Source organism: Heptranchias perlo, chromosome 13 (genome assembly GCF_035084215.1).
Source record: "Heptranchias perlo isolate sHepPer1 chromosome 13, sHepPer1.hap1, whole genome shotgun sequence".
Taxonomy (NCBI): Eukaryota; Metazoa; Chordata; class Chondrichthyes; order Hexanchiformes; family Hexanchidae; genus Heptranchias; species Heptranchias perlo.
The window spans coordinates 57,030,982-57,046,880 of NC_090337.1; the positions used below are offsets into that span (position 1 = coordinate 57,030,982).

Genomic DNA, 15,899 nt, shown 5'->3' on the forward strand with positions numbered 1-15,899 from the left:
TATATAGTGTTTGTCCATTAAGTCTTCAACTTGTAGACAGCTGCATAACAAACGTAACTAGACACTTGTTTAAGATATGAAATAAGAGAGACCGTGCAACAAAAGCAAATTGAAACCGTGCAGTGAGCAGTACCTGGCAGTCGCTCCATACTGTTCTTTCAAATATGGAGGAAAAAACACACTCAAAAACACAAAGGCAATCCATTCACAAACGCAGCAAAAATACCCAAAATAGCGGAATGAATAGTTGGTGATGAACTGATCTTTGTCAATTAAAATCAAGGAAGCAAGAGAGGCTGTATGGTCCCTGAAAGTTACATCTCATCAGTGTGCACTGTAAATATGAACCAGGTTTAGATATCAATACACCAACTACACCCAGCAAACATTCGTCTGCATGCTGCACCCTTACAGACTACATGCTCCTGTTGCCATGTGATCAGTGTTCCCCACTGACTGGCTGCTACAATGTGACTGGCATCAGTGCAATTAGTTGTCTGCAGAACAGAGGTGAATCAAAGTCACGTGTATTGCACACACTATTTTAAAGGTGCACCACCTGATCGAATTTCAGACCAAGTAACACACACAAAGAAAAATTGTTTTTGAAAACCCACATATAGTGAACGTAGACCATAATACTTTCAGCGTTCCTTTTATTTGTACTTAGGACGATGCCCCGTCCCCATGAATCTGCTGAATTCACCGATCACATTATTACGTACATTTGTCCAGCCTGAAGAGCATGAGCTAGGGGTCAGTTCTGGAGTGGATGTGGGGGAGGTTGAATCTGCAGGCAAGACATTGCTCACACACTGACTTCAACCTTTTGCTCCCTGTCACCCTCACAAACTGTGGCCAATTTCTCCAGTGTAACAACTGCATTTTAAAACCAAAGTCACTTTTGGTTGAAATAAACATTTTCTGGGAAGGGACTGGAGACAGAAACGAAGAATCCCCAAGTGCATTAGTTCTTCAACTCTTCACAAAGAAACTATTGGACGGGTGTATGGTGTACTCTCTGAACCCTTTTCTACTACTACACCTTTAACACCGTGCTCCTGCTGTCAAGTACCTGCTTAGGCGCCGCCGCGTTGGCATCTGGTCAAGATCTCTCTGTTCTCGTTCCTCTCGGGTCATCCCTTTGTAATTTGACGTCAAGCCAAAGATGGGCCTCGACCACTCATCTGGGAGAGAAATGTACAACGCTATATCGATTAGAAAACCAGCAAATTAGGAGCATTTCATTTCATCTTTCAATAGGGTTCTACACAATTACATGTATTAACAAAGCCATCCCTCCTCCCCTGGTCAAGTGGGTGAAGACTAAGTTGTCTACAATTGGTCTGTGTCTTTAAGCTACAATTTTGAGGGGAGAAAATTAGCCAGGGTTCTGCTCTTGATCCTTATCCAGTGATGCCTGCTGTGCAGAGTGAGGACACTTTAAGGCTTTGCTGTAATATCCCACAGTTAGATAGCCTGCTGACACACACCTTCTAGGCCCAAAACAAAAGATGGCCCCTTGGACTGGGGGTGGGACGAAAGAGTGGGAACTGACTGTGGTTGTGAACTGTACCTCAGCAAAAAGCAGACACTTTCAGAGGGGAAGAAAATTGGCATGATATCTCAGCACACTTCTTCCTGCAAATGATACATGGACTTGAGCACAGATGTCAGCATTCAAGGACAGCGGGATTACTGATCCTGCATTCCTTCAGTCACAGCAACTAGACACTGTTGCGGTAGATATTTTTCAGTCAGGAGACCCAAATGGCACTTCTGTCACTTCAATTATATATGTATAGACAACGTGTGTGCACATGCACGGACTCCTGCTGTATTGTGTGTGTATATACGCATGGATTCCTCCTGCACAGTACATGTGTGTAGACATCGTATGAGGACAAGATTAAGCTCTGATGTAATGGCTCCTGCAGTCAAATAGTCTAACTATCTAGGCTAACACATGAAGAACAGATAATTGGGATGAAGTACTGAAGGGTTACCAGCGTCCATGGAATCATACCCCAGCAAGAGTTGAGCAGGAAAATAAAAAGGAGAAAGCTCAGAGGAAAGTACAGTTTCAGTAAAGGTGAACATACTGATGAGCTTTCCAGCCAGTTCCTTGTTGCTTCTGTTCTCCTTGGGATGTTTATACAAGTACATTACACAACGTCCAATCCCACTATGTTTCAGAGTCTCCTGACTCACACTGGGCAACTGTAAGTATCAACACAGCAGTCAATGACATTCAAAGATCCTAAAGCAGGTTAGTCAGGCAACACAGCTAACAATACAGCCAGGGTGGGCATGAAAACCACGACATAGGGTTCGGATGGAATGGAAAGTGCTCACAAAAGCAAGAAAGTCATGGTGAACCTTTATAAAACACTGGTTTGGCCACAACTGGAGTATTGTGTCCAGTTCTGGGCACCGCACTTTAGGAAGGATGTGAAGGCATTAGAGAGGGTGCAGAGGAGATTTACTAGAATGATTCCAGGGATGAGGGACTTATTATGTGGATAGACTGGAGGAGCTGGGATTGTTCTCCTTGGAACAGAGAAGGTTGAGAGGAGATTTGATAGAGGTATTCAAAATCATGAAGGGTCTAGACAGTAGAGTGAGAAACTGTTCCCATTAGTGTAAGAGTCAAGAACCAGAGGGCATAGATGTAAGGTGATTGGCAAAAGAACCAAAGGTGACATGAGGAAAAACTTTTTTACGCAGCAAGTGGTTGGGATTTGGAATGCACTGCCCGAGGGAACGGTAGAGGCAGATTCAATCATGGCCTTCAAAAGGGAACTGGATAAGTACTTGAAACAAAAAAATGCGCAGGGCTACAGGGATAGGGCGGGGGAAATGGGACTTGCTGGACTGCTCGCGCATAGAGCCTGTGCGGACTCGATGGGCCGAATGGCCTCCTTCCGTGCTGTAACCTTTCTATGATTCTACAATTGGATGTTTGATGAGAGCAGTGAAAACTTGTCTGTGATGCCTCACACAGTAGAATGAACTGCCAGTACTCAATTTTCTGGGCTCACACGTGAAGCATAGCCACTTGGGTGAGGTACTGGGGCACCCAACATCCGAGGAACTATGCCTCAATAAGAGTCAGTGCCTTCAGAAGCGGAGTGAAGCAAACCAGGGTGTAGGGGGTGGGGAAAGAGAATCTCCACACCCCTAACCCCCCATATTTACAAACATATAAGGATGTAGGTGACATAATAGATTTCCAGCACCAACATTTGAAGAAAGTGGTGAGGAAGCAAGTTCACCGACATTTTTGTTTGGTGCTTGGATAAATACAAGCAGTTCTTGGTCATTTTCTGCCCTCCATCCCTGAAAGTATTGACTCTTGCTCTGATACGTTCTGCATGGCACCTCATCCAAGTGGCCATTCCACACTTGTGAGCCCAGTGAATACCAGTTGTAATATAATTGTATCTGAAGAGGGGTTACTTAATTTCCTTATGTAGCAGGAAAATGGAGGTTTACTACATACAGACATGATAATGAACTGAACAAAGGGTTATTCCTTGAGTTTAAGCAGTTTTGGGCCATTGAAAAAAAATTATGAATGAGTACAGTTTGCAATTCTGGAAAAGTTGTTCTGACTTTTTTACCCCTGTGAAATGCTATTTTGCCAAGACTCCCATGAGGCGGACAGTCATAACTTTGGAAGAAGGAGAAATGTACACTGGTGGCTGGGGGGGAGGGGGGGGGGGGGGTGGAAAGAGATGAAAGGATTGCCTAAAAATAATTTTATAAATAGGAATTTGTGGCTTGCAACCCAGATATTGATACGCTATTACAATACTGTGCTGTTGTGTCACATGACTGCCAGGGCAATGTACCCACTCTTACCTCCTGCAGTATCTTCAGTAGCTCCTCACGGATCTTGAGATGTGGCAGACTCTTGTCGGGCAATGGGGTGAGCCATTCCTTAATAGCAGACATCACCCCACTGTCAATGAATGTGTCCTTCAAGTCCTGTCTGCAAGAATTGATAGTGAAGAGTATCATCAACAGGAAGCAGAAACTAAACAATTTAATTGTGATCATTCTCAAAGATTTCTGTTCAACAGATACGTCAAAACAGATTACTCTAGATACAAGGATTACATGAGTTATTCTAGGTTGTACTAGTGATCTAGGTAATGGCTTGACAGTTGTTATTCACTTGTGATACATTACACCTGTTGCTACATTAACAGCTCTCCCTTTCCCCTGTATAACAGATAACCCCAGCAGTTTTTTTGTCACTTCTGAACTCACCACTGAGGAGAGTGTTGCAAGTATGAAATTTGCCTTCTTGTCTTTTTATTTTTTCCCCCTTTTATAACTCTGTAGCCGGCAATATTACAGGGTTACAGTAAAATTGTCGATATCCTGGAATTTTTTTTTATATTCGTTCATGGGATGTGGGCGTTGCTGGCAAGGCGGCATTTATTGCCCATCCCTAATTGCCCTCGAGAAGGTGGAGGTGAGCCGCCTTCTTGAACCGCTGCAGTCCGTGTGGTGAAGGTTCTCCCACAGTGTTGTTAGAAAGGGAGTTCCAGGATTTTGACCCAGTGACGATGAAGGAACGACGATATATTTCCAAGTCAGGATGGTGTGTGACTTGGAGGGGAACGTGCAGGTGGTGTTGTTCCCATGTACCTGCTGCTCTTGGCCTTCTAGGTGGTAGAGGTCGCGGGTTTGGGAGGTGCTGTCAAAGAAGCCTTGCGAGTTGCTGCAGTGCATCCTGTGGATGGTACACACTGCAGCCACAGTGCGCGGTGGTGAAGGGAGTGAATGTTTAGAGTGGAGGATGGGGTGCCAATCAAGCGGGCTGCTTTGTCCTGGATGGTGTCGAGCTTCTTGAGTGTTGTTGGAGCTGCACTCATCCAGGCAAGTGGAGAGTATTCCATCACACTCCTGACTTGTGCCTTGTAAATGGTGGAAAGGCTTTGGGGAGTCAGGAGGTGAGTCACTCGCTGCAGAATACCCAGCCTCTGACCTGCTCTTGTAGCCACAATATTTATATGGCTGGTCCAGTTAAGTTTCTGGTCAAAGGTGACCCCCAGCATGTTGATGGTGGGGGTTTCGGCGATGGTAATGCCGTTGAATGTCAAGGGGAGGTGGTTAGACTCTCTCTTGTTGGAGATGGTCATTGCCTGGCACTTGTCTGGTGTGAATGTTACTTGCCACATATCAGCCCAAGCCTGGATGTTGTCCAGGTCTTGCTGCATGCGGGCTTGGACTACTTCATTATTTGAGGGGTTGCGAATGGAACTGAACACTGTGCAATCATCAGCGAACATCCCCATTTCTGACCTTATGATGGAGGGAAGGTCATTGATGAAGCAGCTGAAGATGGTTGGGCCTCGGACACTGCCCTGAGGAACTCCTGCAGCAATGCCCTGGGGCTGAGATGATTGGCCTCCAACAACCACTACTATCTTCCTTTGTGCAAGGTATGACTCCAGCCACTGGAGAGTTTTCCCCCTGATTCCCATTGACTTCAATTTTACTAGGGCTCCTTGGTGCCACACTCGGTCAAATGCTGCCTTGATGTCAAGGGCAGTCACTCTCACCTCACCTCTGGAATTCAGCTCTTTTGTCCATGTTTGGACCAAGGCTGTAATGAGGTCTGGAGCCGAGTGGTCCTGGTGGAACCCAAACTGAGCATCGGTGAGCAGGTTATTGGTGAGTAAGTGCCGCTTGATAGCACTGTCGACAACACCTTCCATCACTTTGCTGATGATTGAGAGTAGGCTAATGGGGCGATAATTGGCCTGATTGGATTTGTCCTGCTTTTTGTGGACAGGACATACCTGGGCAATTTTCCACATTGTCGGGTAGATGCCAGTGTTGTAGCTGTACTGGAGCAGCTTGGCTAGAGGAGCATAAGTCTTCAGTACTACAGCCGGGATGTTGTCGGGGCCCATAGCCTTTGCTCTATTCAGTGAACCCAGCCGTTTCTTGATATCACGTGGAGTGAATCGAATTGGCTGAAGACGCTTCTGTGATGGTGGGGATATCGGGAGGAGGCCAAGATGGATCGTCCACTCGGCTTTCTCGACCTAACACAGGCCAGTCAGCCTAACGTTGGTGGTGTGGAAAGTTGGAGACAATAATCTGGGACAAAATTCATTGACACTTGGAAAAGTATGAGCTAATAAATGAAAGTCAGCACGGATTTGTTAAAGGAAATCATGTTTGACTAACTTGATTAAGTTCTTTGATGGAGTAACGAAGAGGATTGATGAGGGTAGTGTGGTTGATGTTGTGTATATAGACTTTCAAAAGACATTTGATAAAGTACCTCATAATAGACTTGTTAGCAAAATTAAAGCCCATGGGATTAAAGCGACAGTGATGGCGTGGATACAAAATTGGCTAAGAGACAGAAAGCAGAGAGTAGCGGTGAACGGTTGTTTTTCAGACTGGAGAAAAGTATACAGTGGTGTCTCCCCAGGGATAAGTATTAGGACCACTGCTCGTTTTGCTATATACTAATGACCTGGACTTGGGTATGGAGGGTATAATTTCAAAGTTTGCAGATGACATAAAACTTAGAAATGTAGTAAACAATGTGGAGGATAGCAACAGACTTCAGGAGGACATAGACAGACTGGCGAAATGGGCAGACAAATGGCAGATGAAATTTAACGCAGAGAAGTGTGAAGTGATTCATTTTGGCAGGAAGAATGAGAAGAGGCAATCTAAGCTAAATGGTACAATTTTAAAGGGGGTGCAGGAAGAGAAAGACCTGGGGGTGCACATAGGCAAATCTTTGAAGGTGGCAGGAAAAACTGAAAAGGCCGTTAAAAAAGCATATGGGATCCTGGGCTTTATTAATAGAGGCATAGAGAACAAAAGCAGGGAAATTATGCTAAACCTTTACAAAACACTGGCTAGGCCTCAGCTAGAGTAGTGTTCAATTCTGGGCAGCACACTTTAGGAAGGATGTCAAGGCCTGAGAGGGTGCAGAAGAGATTTACTAGGATGGTATCAAGGATGAGGGACTTTGGTTATGTAGAGAGATTGGAGAAGCTGGGGTTGTTCTCCTTAGAACAGAGGAGGTTATGGGGAGATTTGATAGTGGTGTTCAAAATCATGAACAGTTTAGATAGAGTAAATAAGGAGAAACTGTTTCTAGTGGCAGGAGGGTCAGTAACCAGAGGACACAGATTGAAGGTGATCGGCAAAAGAGCCAGAGGCGACATGAGGAAACATTTTTTTAACGTAGCGAGTTGTAATGATCTAGAATGCACTGCCTGAAAGGATGGTGGAAGCAGATTCAATAGTAACTTTCAAAAGGGAACAGGATAACTATTTTAAAGGAAAAAATTTACAGGGCTGTGGGACTAATTGGATAGCTCGTTCAAAGAGCTGGTGCAGGCACAGGCGCGATGGATCGAATGGCCTTCTCCTGTGCTGCACCTACTATGATACTATGAACACCATTGTAGGAGTATCATTACCACAAGAACTACACCGGTCTAAGGAGAAGGCGCATTACCTTCTCAGGGCAACTAAGGATGGTCAATAAATGTCACCTTATCAGCGCCACCCACATTCAGAGATCACATTTTTTAAAAAGTCTCTTGAACAATTAAATTTAGCTTCATACCAAAAATGCAAGTTAGACTGGGTATGTGTACACAGTATAGATGGATTCAGGATTTGAGGGATATGGCTGGTCTCTGAACAAGGAATATGGACATGTTGGGTATTATGACCTTTCACACTTCCTAAAAATCCTTGTTCTTCCTTACCATTTCAAATTGGAATGTAGGTTATATGGAGCTTGCCTCTACACAAAGAGCTAAACTGTAGTGGATATGGTAAAAGTGCTCAAAATATTAATTCCAAAACGCATCAATGATTTTTATATCGAATGCTTTTGCTAGACTGCCCCAACATCAAGCACTTGTAGTGATGGATGAGTCACTGGTGAGAATCACCTTATCCTGTTACAGGTTGTAAACTTGTAAGACCTTTTCTCTCCCTCTCCTGACGGCACTGACTCCTGCTCAAGTTCACTTCCATGGGCTTCAGTTGCCCTCCGATCCCTCATCCAAGTTACCATTCTTCACGAGGGCAACGAGCATCTGTAGACCATTCAACTGTGCAGGACACCACAGCTGCACCCACACAATCTGAATGGCTCTGATCTGTTACCAGTGGATGCACCACTAACTCAGTGATGGAAATTCAGCCCTATGTTGTATTTAAAACTGAACGCAGAAGAGGTAAATCCTGGCTTACTTTTTCAAATGCATCACGACCGTGGGGAGAAGGGTCAGCTTCTTCAAGGCTGGCTTCTTCTGGCCATTGAGCTGTCTATCCTCCTGCAGGAAAGAGAATATAAAAGCGAGAGCAATTAATTGGGATGTTACTTATTCCAATGGGCTTTGAAATATCTCAGTGAGGGGATTTGCTTTCTCCTCAGGAGACGCCGGGAGTACCCTTGGATTGAAACTGTCAGAACCCAAAGACAATTTACCGTCAGCTTGCTAAACCAAACAGACCTTCCCCTTACGATTCGCCGGGTTTCCAGTCTGCTCTATCCCTTATACTCCTCTCCCAGCTCAGGCATCTTTCCTTCCCCCCTGCCCTTCAATGGTAAACAGTCACAAAATAATGATTTAGTAATTCCACCACTTCCCTTTCTTCGGGCACTGTCTCCCCACTGCCACTAATAAAAGATTCAGTGTCTCTCTCTACCTTTTCTTGCTCCAGATACATTTAAAGAATGCATTGACTATTATATTTTGCACTATATATTCCACTCATGCCCCATCTTTGCCTCTCTCGTTTTTCTGACTTTCCTCTGCCCGATTCTGTAATTCTGTCCATCCTGTTCCTTCCCTATATATTGTGTGTTATCCTCTCACATTTTGCCGCTTCTCAGGATTAAATCCTTCCCAGCCATTTTACTTATATGATCAGCCATGATTGTGCTTCCTCCATTAAATTGAAGGCCACCCCATTAGAACAGTCTCCCGTTCACCCAGAAATGGTAGCAATGGGCCAAGCATTTGAACCTCGCCCTCCTCCTGCACCGTGTATTGATCTACCCAGTCAGTGACTCTCCAATGGATTCAGCATGTGGCAAAGGTAATTTTGAGATTACTATCCTGGAAGTTCTTTTCTTCAATCTTTTCCTATCTTCTGAAATTCCCTTTGTAGGGAATGAAGGTGTCAAATGAAGGATCTTCATTTGACATCTACCTGTGTTCTTAGTTTCCAAATGAATTATGACCTCCGATTTTCTCCATCCTACCTACTTGCTCAGGCCCAAAACTTTAAGAAGTACCCAGGAAGCCACACACCATTTGGGACTCTCAGTCGTTTGTGCAAAAGATTCTATCAATCCATCTTTCTATGGGGTTTCTTACAAGTACAATGCTCCCTTTAATCTTATCTGCTCTTTGTACACCGAGGGCAACCTTGCTGCCCCTTGCGATTAGCCTGCTCACTATCATTGTCCATGTCCAGTTCCTTGGAAATCTCTAGTTCCACAGCATCCCGCTGTTGCTGCCTACTCATTTACTTGCCCTAGGGGACCAGTGCCCATTTCTCTCTATCTGCTGCCTCCATTTCATTCTGTCTGAGAGGTGACAACCTCATGGAAAATCACTCCTTGCGTATAACATGAAATACAGCTAGTTGGTTTGTAAGCCTAGCAATTAATTTCTCAAGGGATTCAGTCCGCACTTCATGGTAGTGCACTACTTCATGATACATCCTAGGATGGCTCAAAGCCTGCATGTCACACACCATGAGCTTAGCATTCAAGGCAGCCATCTCAGTTCAGCTATATGCAAAACAGTATTTGGTATTTCAGTTTACAGTATAAATACATATATTGACAAAGTACCCCCAGTCCCAATTCCCCTATCCCCCCACCCACCTTACTCAGCCAAAATCTTCAGAGTACAGAGTTAATATCGGACCTCACTCAGTACCCAACCATGTTGGACATAGCTCCCAACTTCTGCCGCCACATCTCCAGGCTCCCTATCTGAATGTGTTCTCCCACTCTCCACCATTCATAACTTAACCACCAATATTTTGAACGACTCCCATTCATAACTCAACCACCAATATTTTGAACGACTCCCCAAGCTCCGTCTGACCCCACTATCAGTACATACTGAAGCTCAGCTGTTACTCACCTCTGCAGCTTCATTCATTTTGGTGATCATGGCACTAACTACATCGTCCGCGTCACTAATGAAAGTGCCACCATCCCGATTTCGCCGCCGCTTTCGGTTTTGATCTTTCTTCTTCTGCAACATCATCTCAAAATCAGACACGAAGTCTGAACTGCAATAGAAACAAACTCATTAACATGTGAGGGAATTCCATGTTGTATTCAGCAACATAAACACCCATCCAGGAAGACTCAGGTAAAATGTAGAGGGGGCCCACACACCACCTCACTCAAGTAACACGTAGAGGAGCCTACACGTCCCCCTGACTACATGGAACTTCCCAAAGGATTGCAGCTTGTAACATAGCTGGCCACATATCAGAAAGAATTTTTTTCCCCCCTCCAATTGCCTTTCTCTCCTAAAGATACAGAATCTTGCTGGGGTACAATTGTGGTACCTTTGTTCAAGTGGCTACGCTTTATGTGTGAGCTGAGACAGTGAGAATCAAAAGCTATTTAATCTTGGGGCATCACAACCAAGCCTGACACTGTTTTACCTAATGTGGCCTTTCTAACATAGCTCACTGTATAATGATCAGCAGCGCAAACCTGGATGTGTGTGTGTGTGTGTGGGGTCAGCACCTGGTATAGGGGGCTCCACGCCAGATGTTTCCTTGTGATGTTCAGGTGAAATTTCTTCAACTCAACATCAGCAATACTGAAATCATGGCTTTTGGCTCCTGCTATCAACTCCACTCCATTGCCACTGACTTCACCCTCCCATTCAGCCACTTACTTAGACTAAACAAGACCGTGCAAAGCCATGGTATTCTGTTCAACCCATCAGCAAAACATCTTATATCCATTTCCCTTATAGTGCCTACCTCTGCCCCTGAACCTTTCATCTATGCTTTTGTCACCTCAGATGCAATTATTCCACAGTTCTCTTGCTGGCCTCCCACTCTCCACCATTCATAACTCAACCACCAATATTTGATCTCATACTAAGTGCTGCTCACCCATCACCCCCATCCCCAGTGAACTATGCTGGCTACCTGTACCCCAAAGAATTAAGTTTAAAATCCTCATCCTTGTCTTCAAATCACTCAATGGCCTAGTCCCACCCTATTTCTGTAACCTTTTCCAGTCCTATATACCCTCCCGCACACTTATGGCCTTTTGTACACCCTCCACCCTTTTATCCCAGTATTGGTGGCAGACCTTTCAGCTAGATCAGCCACTTTTGAACTTTCTCACTAAACCCTTCCGTCTCTCTACTTCTTTTTCATCATTTAGATCTTTCTCAAAAGTCACCTTTTTAAACCAAGCCTTCAGTCACCTCCCCCTCCATGGCTCAGTGTCTGTACCATTATATATTTCTATTTGTGAAGCACCTTGTTTTTTTTAATATATGTTAAAGGTGCTATATACATACAAGTTGATGCTTGTGTGGCTCAATACCTGGTGTGTGCAGCTCAGCACCTCACTGAGTGATGCATTTACCCACTTAGCCAGGGGAGTGCAGAAATCAGATTATGCATGGCAGCTCATCTGGGGGCTGAAATGGAACAGCCTGGAGTGCTAACTGGTTTGAACCACAGTGCTACCCATCATTCAATCTGGTAGGCACTGCTGAAATTATTGCATCGGGTAGGAACTTGATTTGTAACAACATCTACTTTAAAAGGCACATGTGTACTTCACTTCATAAGCCCAGATTCAACACAATGCTGCACAGGACCAAGATGGAACAAATGCAAGGCAGAGGATGAGCCGTAACTCTCTACCAGATGTGCATGGTCATTCCCAGAGGTGTAATAGTGAATGTTACAGGCTGGGCACCTTCACTGTCTGCCAATGCCTTGAGGACTGAATCAACTGCCGATTCACCACTTTCTAAAAGGCTGTGCTTTGTTCTACCCCTGCGATTTCTGAAGCAAAGTTTTCGATTTTTAGGAACAGGTGAGGGTACTGGAACGCAATTAAGCACTTTCTACTAGGAAAAATGCTTCAAAAACTATAGTAAACTCTGCAGCTCCAGAACACTAACTGTCCTTCATACAAGATTCAACAATTACATCACAGCACAAGAAGCTGCCCCTTGTCATGCTGTATGAACTTAACTTTGAGCCAACGCTTCTACTTACTCTCGCCCTTTTCCATGGACCTCATTGTCTGAGTCAGACTCTTCAGCAACCATTTTCTTCCTCTCTGCCTCGAGAGCAGCCTTTTCACCATCCAGGTCTTCTTGGTTAAAGCCCTGAGCAGGAGGATGCAGTTTAGAGATACAGACAACACCTGCACAGCACAGCCTGAAAGAAAAGAATAACTGGAAGGAGCATGCTTTAATCAAGCTCTTTCTATATGACCCTTCCAGTAAACACACTGTATACTAGAGGTCGTGGTATACCCAAGAGTATTACAGTGTGGAGCTATGGTCTTTTTGAAGGCCAGGACAAAGCAGCCTAGATACTCACTTCACAGACCTACAGCAACAAGTTGAAAGCTGCCCAAAGATAAGCGAACAATTCACAACCTGGTTCTTAAAATCCATTCATGAAACATTTCTTGTAATACATTGCAACTCTGCACACCGACTACGTCAATATCGGATCTTCTCAGAGCTGTGACTCATGTGGGCTGGAGACCAAGTAACATATTTAGCAGCAGAGTTAATGGGGAGAAACCTGGACAACAAAAAGGAGCGACATATGGTGCTCCAATATACTCCAGCACAGAGTGCGGTAAGGCAGTCTGAAGGGTGTAATTCTACGGACAGTTTTTTTTGTTTCATAGAATCATCGAATGATACAGCACAGATGGAGGCCATTTGGCCCATCGTGCCTGTGCCGGCTCTTTGAAAGAGCTATCCAATTAGTCCCATTCCTCTGCCCTATCCCCATAGCCCTGCAAATTTTTTCCCTTCAAGTATTTATCCAATTCCTTTTTGAAAGTTATTATTGAATCTGATTGTACCATCCTTTCAGGCAGTGCATTCTAGATCATTACAACTCACTGTGTAAAAAAATTCTCATCTCACCCCTGCTTCTCTTGCCAATAACCTTAAATCTGTGTCCTCTGGTTATTGACCCTTCTGCCACTGGAAACATTTTCTCCTTACTTAGTCTATCAAAACCCTTCATGATTTTGAACACCTCCATTAAATGACCCCTTAACTTTCTATGCTCTAAGGAGCACAATCCCAGCTTCTCTAGTCTCTCCAAGTAACTTAAATCCCACATCCCTGGTACCATTCTTGTAAGTCTCCACTTCAATGCCTTGGCATCCTTCCAAACGTGTGGTGCCCAGAATTGGACACAATAATCTAGCTGAAGCCTAATCTGTGACTTATAAAAGGTTTAGAATAACTTCCTTGCTTTTGTACTCTATGCCTCTATTTATAAAGTCATGGATCCCATATGCTTTTTTAACAGCTCTACCAACTTGTCCTGCCACCTTCAAAGATTTGTGTACAAAGCAGTGACTGCACTTCAAAAGTAATTAATTTACTGTGAAGCACTTTGGGATCTCCTGAGGATGTAAAAGGTGTTATATGGACACAGTTTAAGCAAATAAGCAGGATAGTGCTAGATACAGTTTAGGAGGGAATCTAGAACAAGGGGATAGAATCTCAGAATTTGAGCTAAACTTGTTAAAAGTGATTTGAGTAAAAAAGGGTTCTGAGAATGTAGAATGCAGTGCCTTAGAAGACCATAGATGCAGGATCAAGTGAGGTGTTTAATAGGGTATTAAGGGCAGTGGGGCTACATGTGGATTTCTCTAGCTAAGAGTTGGCACGGATATGATAGGCCAAATAGCCTCTGTGTTGTAAACATCCATGGTTCTAGTCAACACGAACTGAAGTCTCTTTTAGAGAGACACTACGAGGGTGGCTGGAACCGGACATCACACTGATGCAGTAGAAAGACGATACAAAATGATCACTGGTTGAGCGCCGGACCACCAATGCCTCCCGAGTGCACAGTAGTACCTGATCACTGGCGCTGGCTGAATATGCAGCAGCGCCCAACCATTGGCATCACACAAGTGTCCAACCACCAGTACTGGCCAAGCGCCCAACAGCAGCCCTCAACCACTAGCACTGCCCAAGTGCACAAAAGCATCTGTTCACCAACAGTAGCTGAGTGTGTAGCAGTGAGTGACTACTGGCACTGGCCAAATGCACATTAGTGCCCGATCACCAGCACTTGGAGGACATGTAACCTTCCGTGTGTAACCTATGTTACCCCTACTGGGTAATCTAGTTTACAGGAGCAGGCTACATGTCAGATTGAAAATGCTGTACATAAATAAGGAGCTATTTAACAGATTTTTTTTGAAGAGAAAGACCAGAGTATTTTGTATAAAAAGTATCCCCAGGATCTTCAGTCACTGCTGAGGTTGTATGCTTTCATTATTTAAATTAAGTAACTTTTTTTGATGAGTTGAATAAAATTCTTTGGTAGGGTTTAATGGTCCACTGGGAGATTCCAATAGCAAGCAGGCCTCTTTCATTACAAACCAACTCTATACGTACTGTAAACTCTTCCCCTTCATCATCAGATTCACCAAAAATGTCAGCTATCAAGTTTCCAACACCAGCCCTGTTTAGAGGAAGCAGAGGAAAATGTTACCAGGTTACTCAGAGACATTAGTCCTGCAATCTAGACTTGAGGGACTTTCACACATTCAATCTCCAATGCCCCTCAATGAGCTTCAAGATCAATTACACATCATTGACAATGCCACGGGTGACAACTTAACCTAGGACACCCTCCATGGGAATTAATCTCCACACATATTTGGCCAAATGTTTGGAAACTTTCTAATGCTGGCCCCGTATCAAATCGTGCATTACACAAGATCAGAAACATGGACATGGAAAGGCAGACGCAGGAAGGAAGAGAAGCTGCAGCTCATCAGGCCTAAAACCAATATCCATCAAATGTCCACTCTCAGGATCAACTTCATTCAGTGGTAGTATTCTCAGCCTCTGAATCAGAAGATAATAGGTTCAAGCTTCACTCCACGACATGAGCACATAATCCGGGCTGATACTTGCGTACAATACGAAGTGAAGGCCACATTGTCGGGTGGGGAGTGGGGTGCCAAGTTTTGGGTGAAATGTTAAACTGCGGTCCCATGTGCCCGCTCAGACAGACATTAAACATCCCATGGCACTATTTGAGGAGGAACAGGGAGTTCTCCTGGTGACCTGCCAACATTTATCCTTTAACCAATGGCACCAAGAGAGATTAACTGGTCACTTACTCATTGCTATACGTGGAACCTTGTTGCACCTAAATTGGGTGCCTACAAAACAGTGACTGCATTACAAAAGTATCCATTTGTTGCTAAGTGCTTTGGGACGTTTTCAGGATGCGATGTTAGAGAAATGCAAGGTCTTTCTTTAACCTGTTTAGTTAGGTTACCACTTCCATTAAAATAACAGAGTGAAATATCACACCACATTGCAGAGAGGAATTTCTAAGCTATAAAGTTTGCTTGCTGTGGAGTGGTAGAAATGTCCAACCTATTCAATGAAGCTATGGATACAGCACAAAGCCATGCAGAGAACATTAATGATTGATATTAGCATATTAATTTTGCACATCTGCAGTCAAAATGCGATTATTAAATTTACAGTTCAGTATTTAAAGTTGTTCCCAATTTGCATTTCGCAACGCTGTTTATACTTGTTGGCAATGAAGCACTTTTGGGATGTTCTCAGGATGTGAAAGGTGCTCCATAA

General features: G+C 44.1%; 1 protein-coding gene across 4 annotated transcripts in view; it reads right to left on the reverse strand.

The window, feature by feature from the left end:
- The window catches only part of LOC137331615 (protein IWS1 homolog), a 51,348-nt gene that overhangs the window by 17,277 nt on the left and 18,172 nt on the right, over window positions 1-15,899 (reverse strand). For all 4 annotated transcript variants that reach the window (XM_067995529.1, XM_067995527.1, XM_067995528.1 and 1 more), the window contains exons 6-12: window positions 14,685-14,751; window positions 12,295-12,407; window positions 10,170-10,320; window positions 8,257-8,339; window positions 3,865-3,994; window positions 2,103-2,220; window positions 1,076-1,187 (exon numbers count right to left, since the gene is read on the reverse strand). In XM_067995529.1, the coding sequence (XP_067851630.1) occupies window positions 1,076-1,187; window positions 2,103-2,220; window positions 3,865-3,994; window positions 8,257-8,339; window positions 10,170-10,320; window positions 12,295-12,407; window positions 14,685-14,751 (774 nt within the window). The remainder of the gene's footprint in view (window positions 1-1,075; window positions 1,188-2,102; window positions 2,221-3,864; window positions 3,995-8,256; window positions 8,340-10,169; window positions 10,321-12,294; window positions 12,408-14,684; window positions 14,752-15,899) is intronic.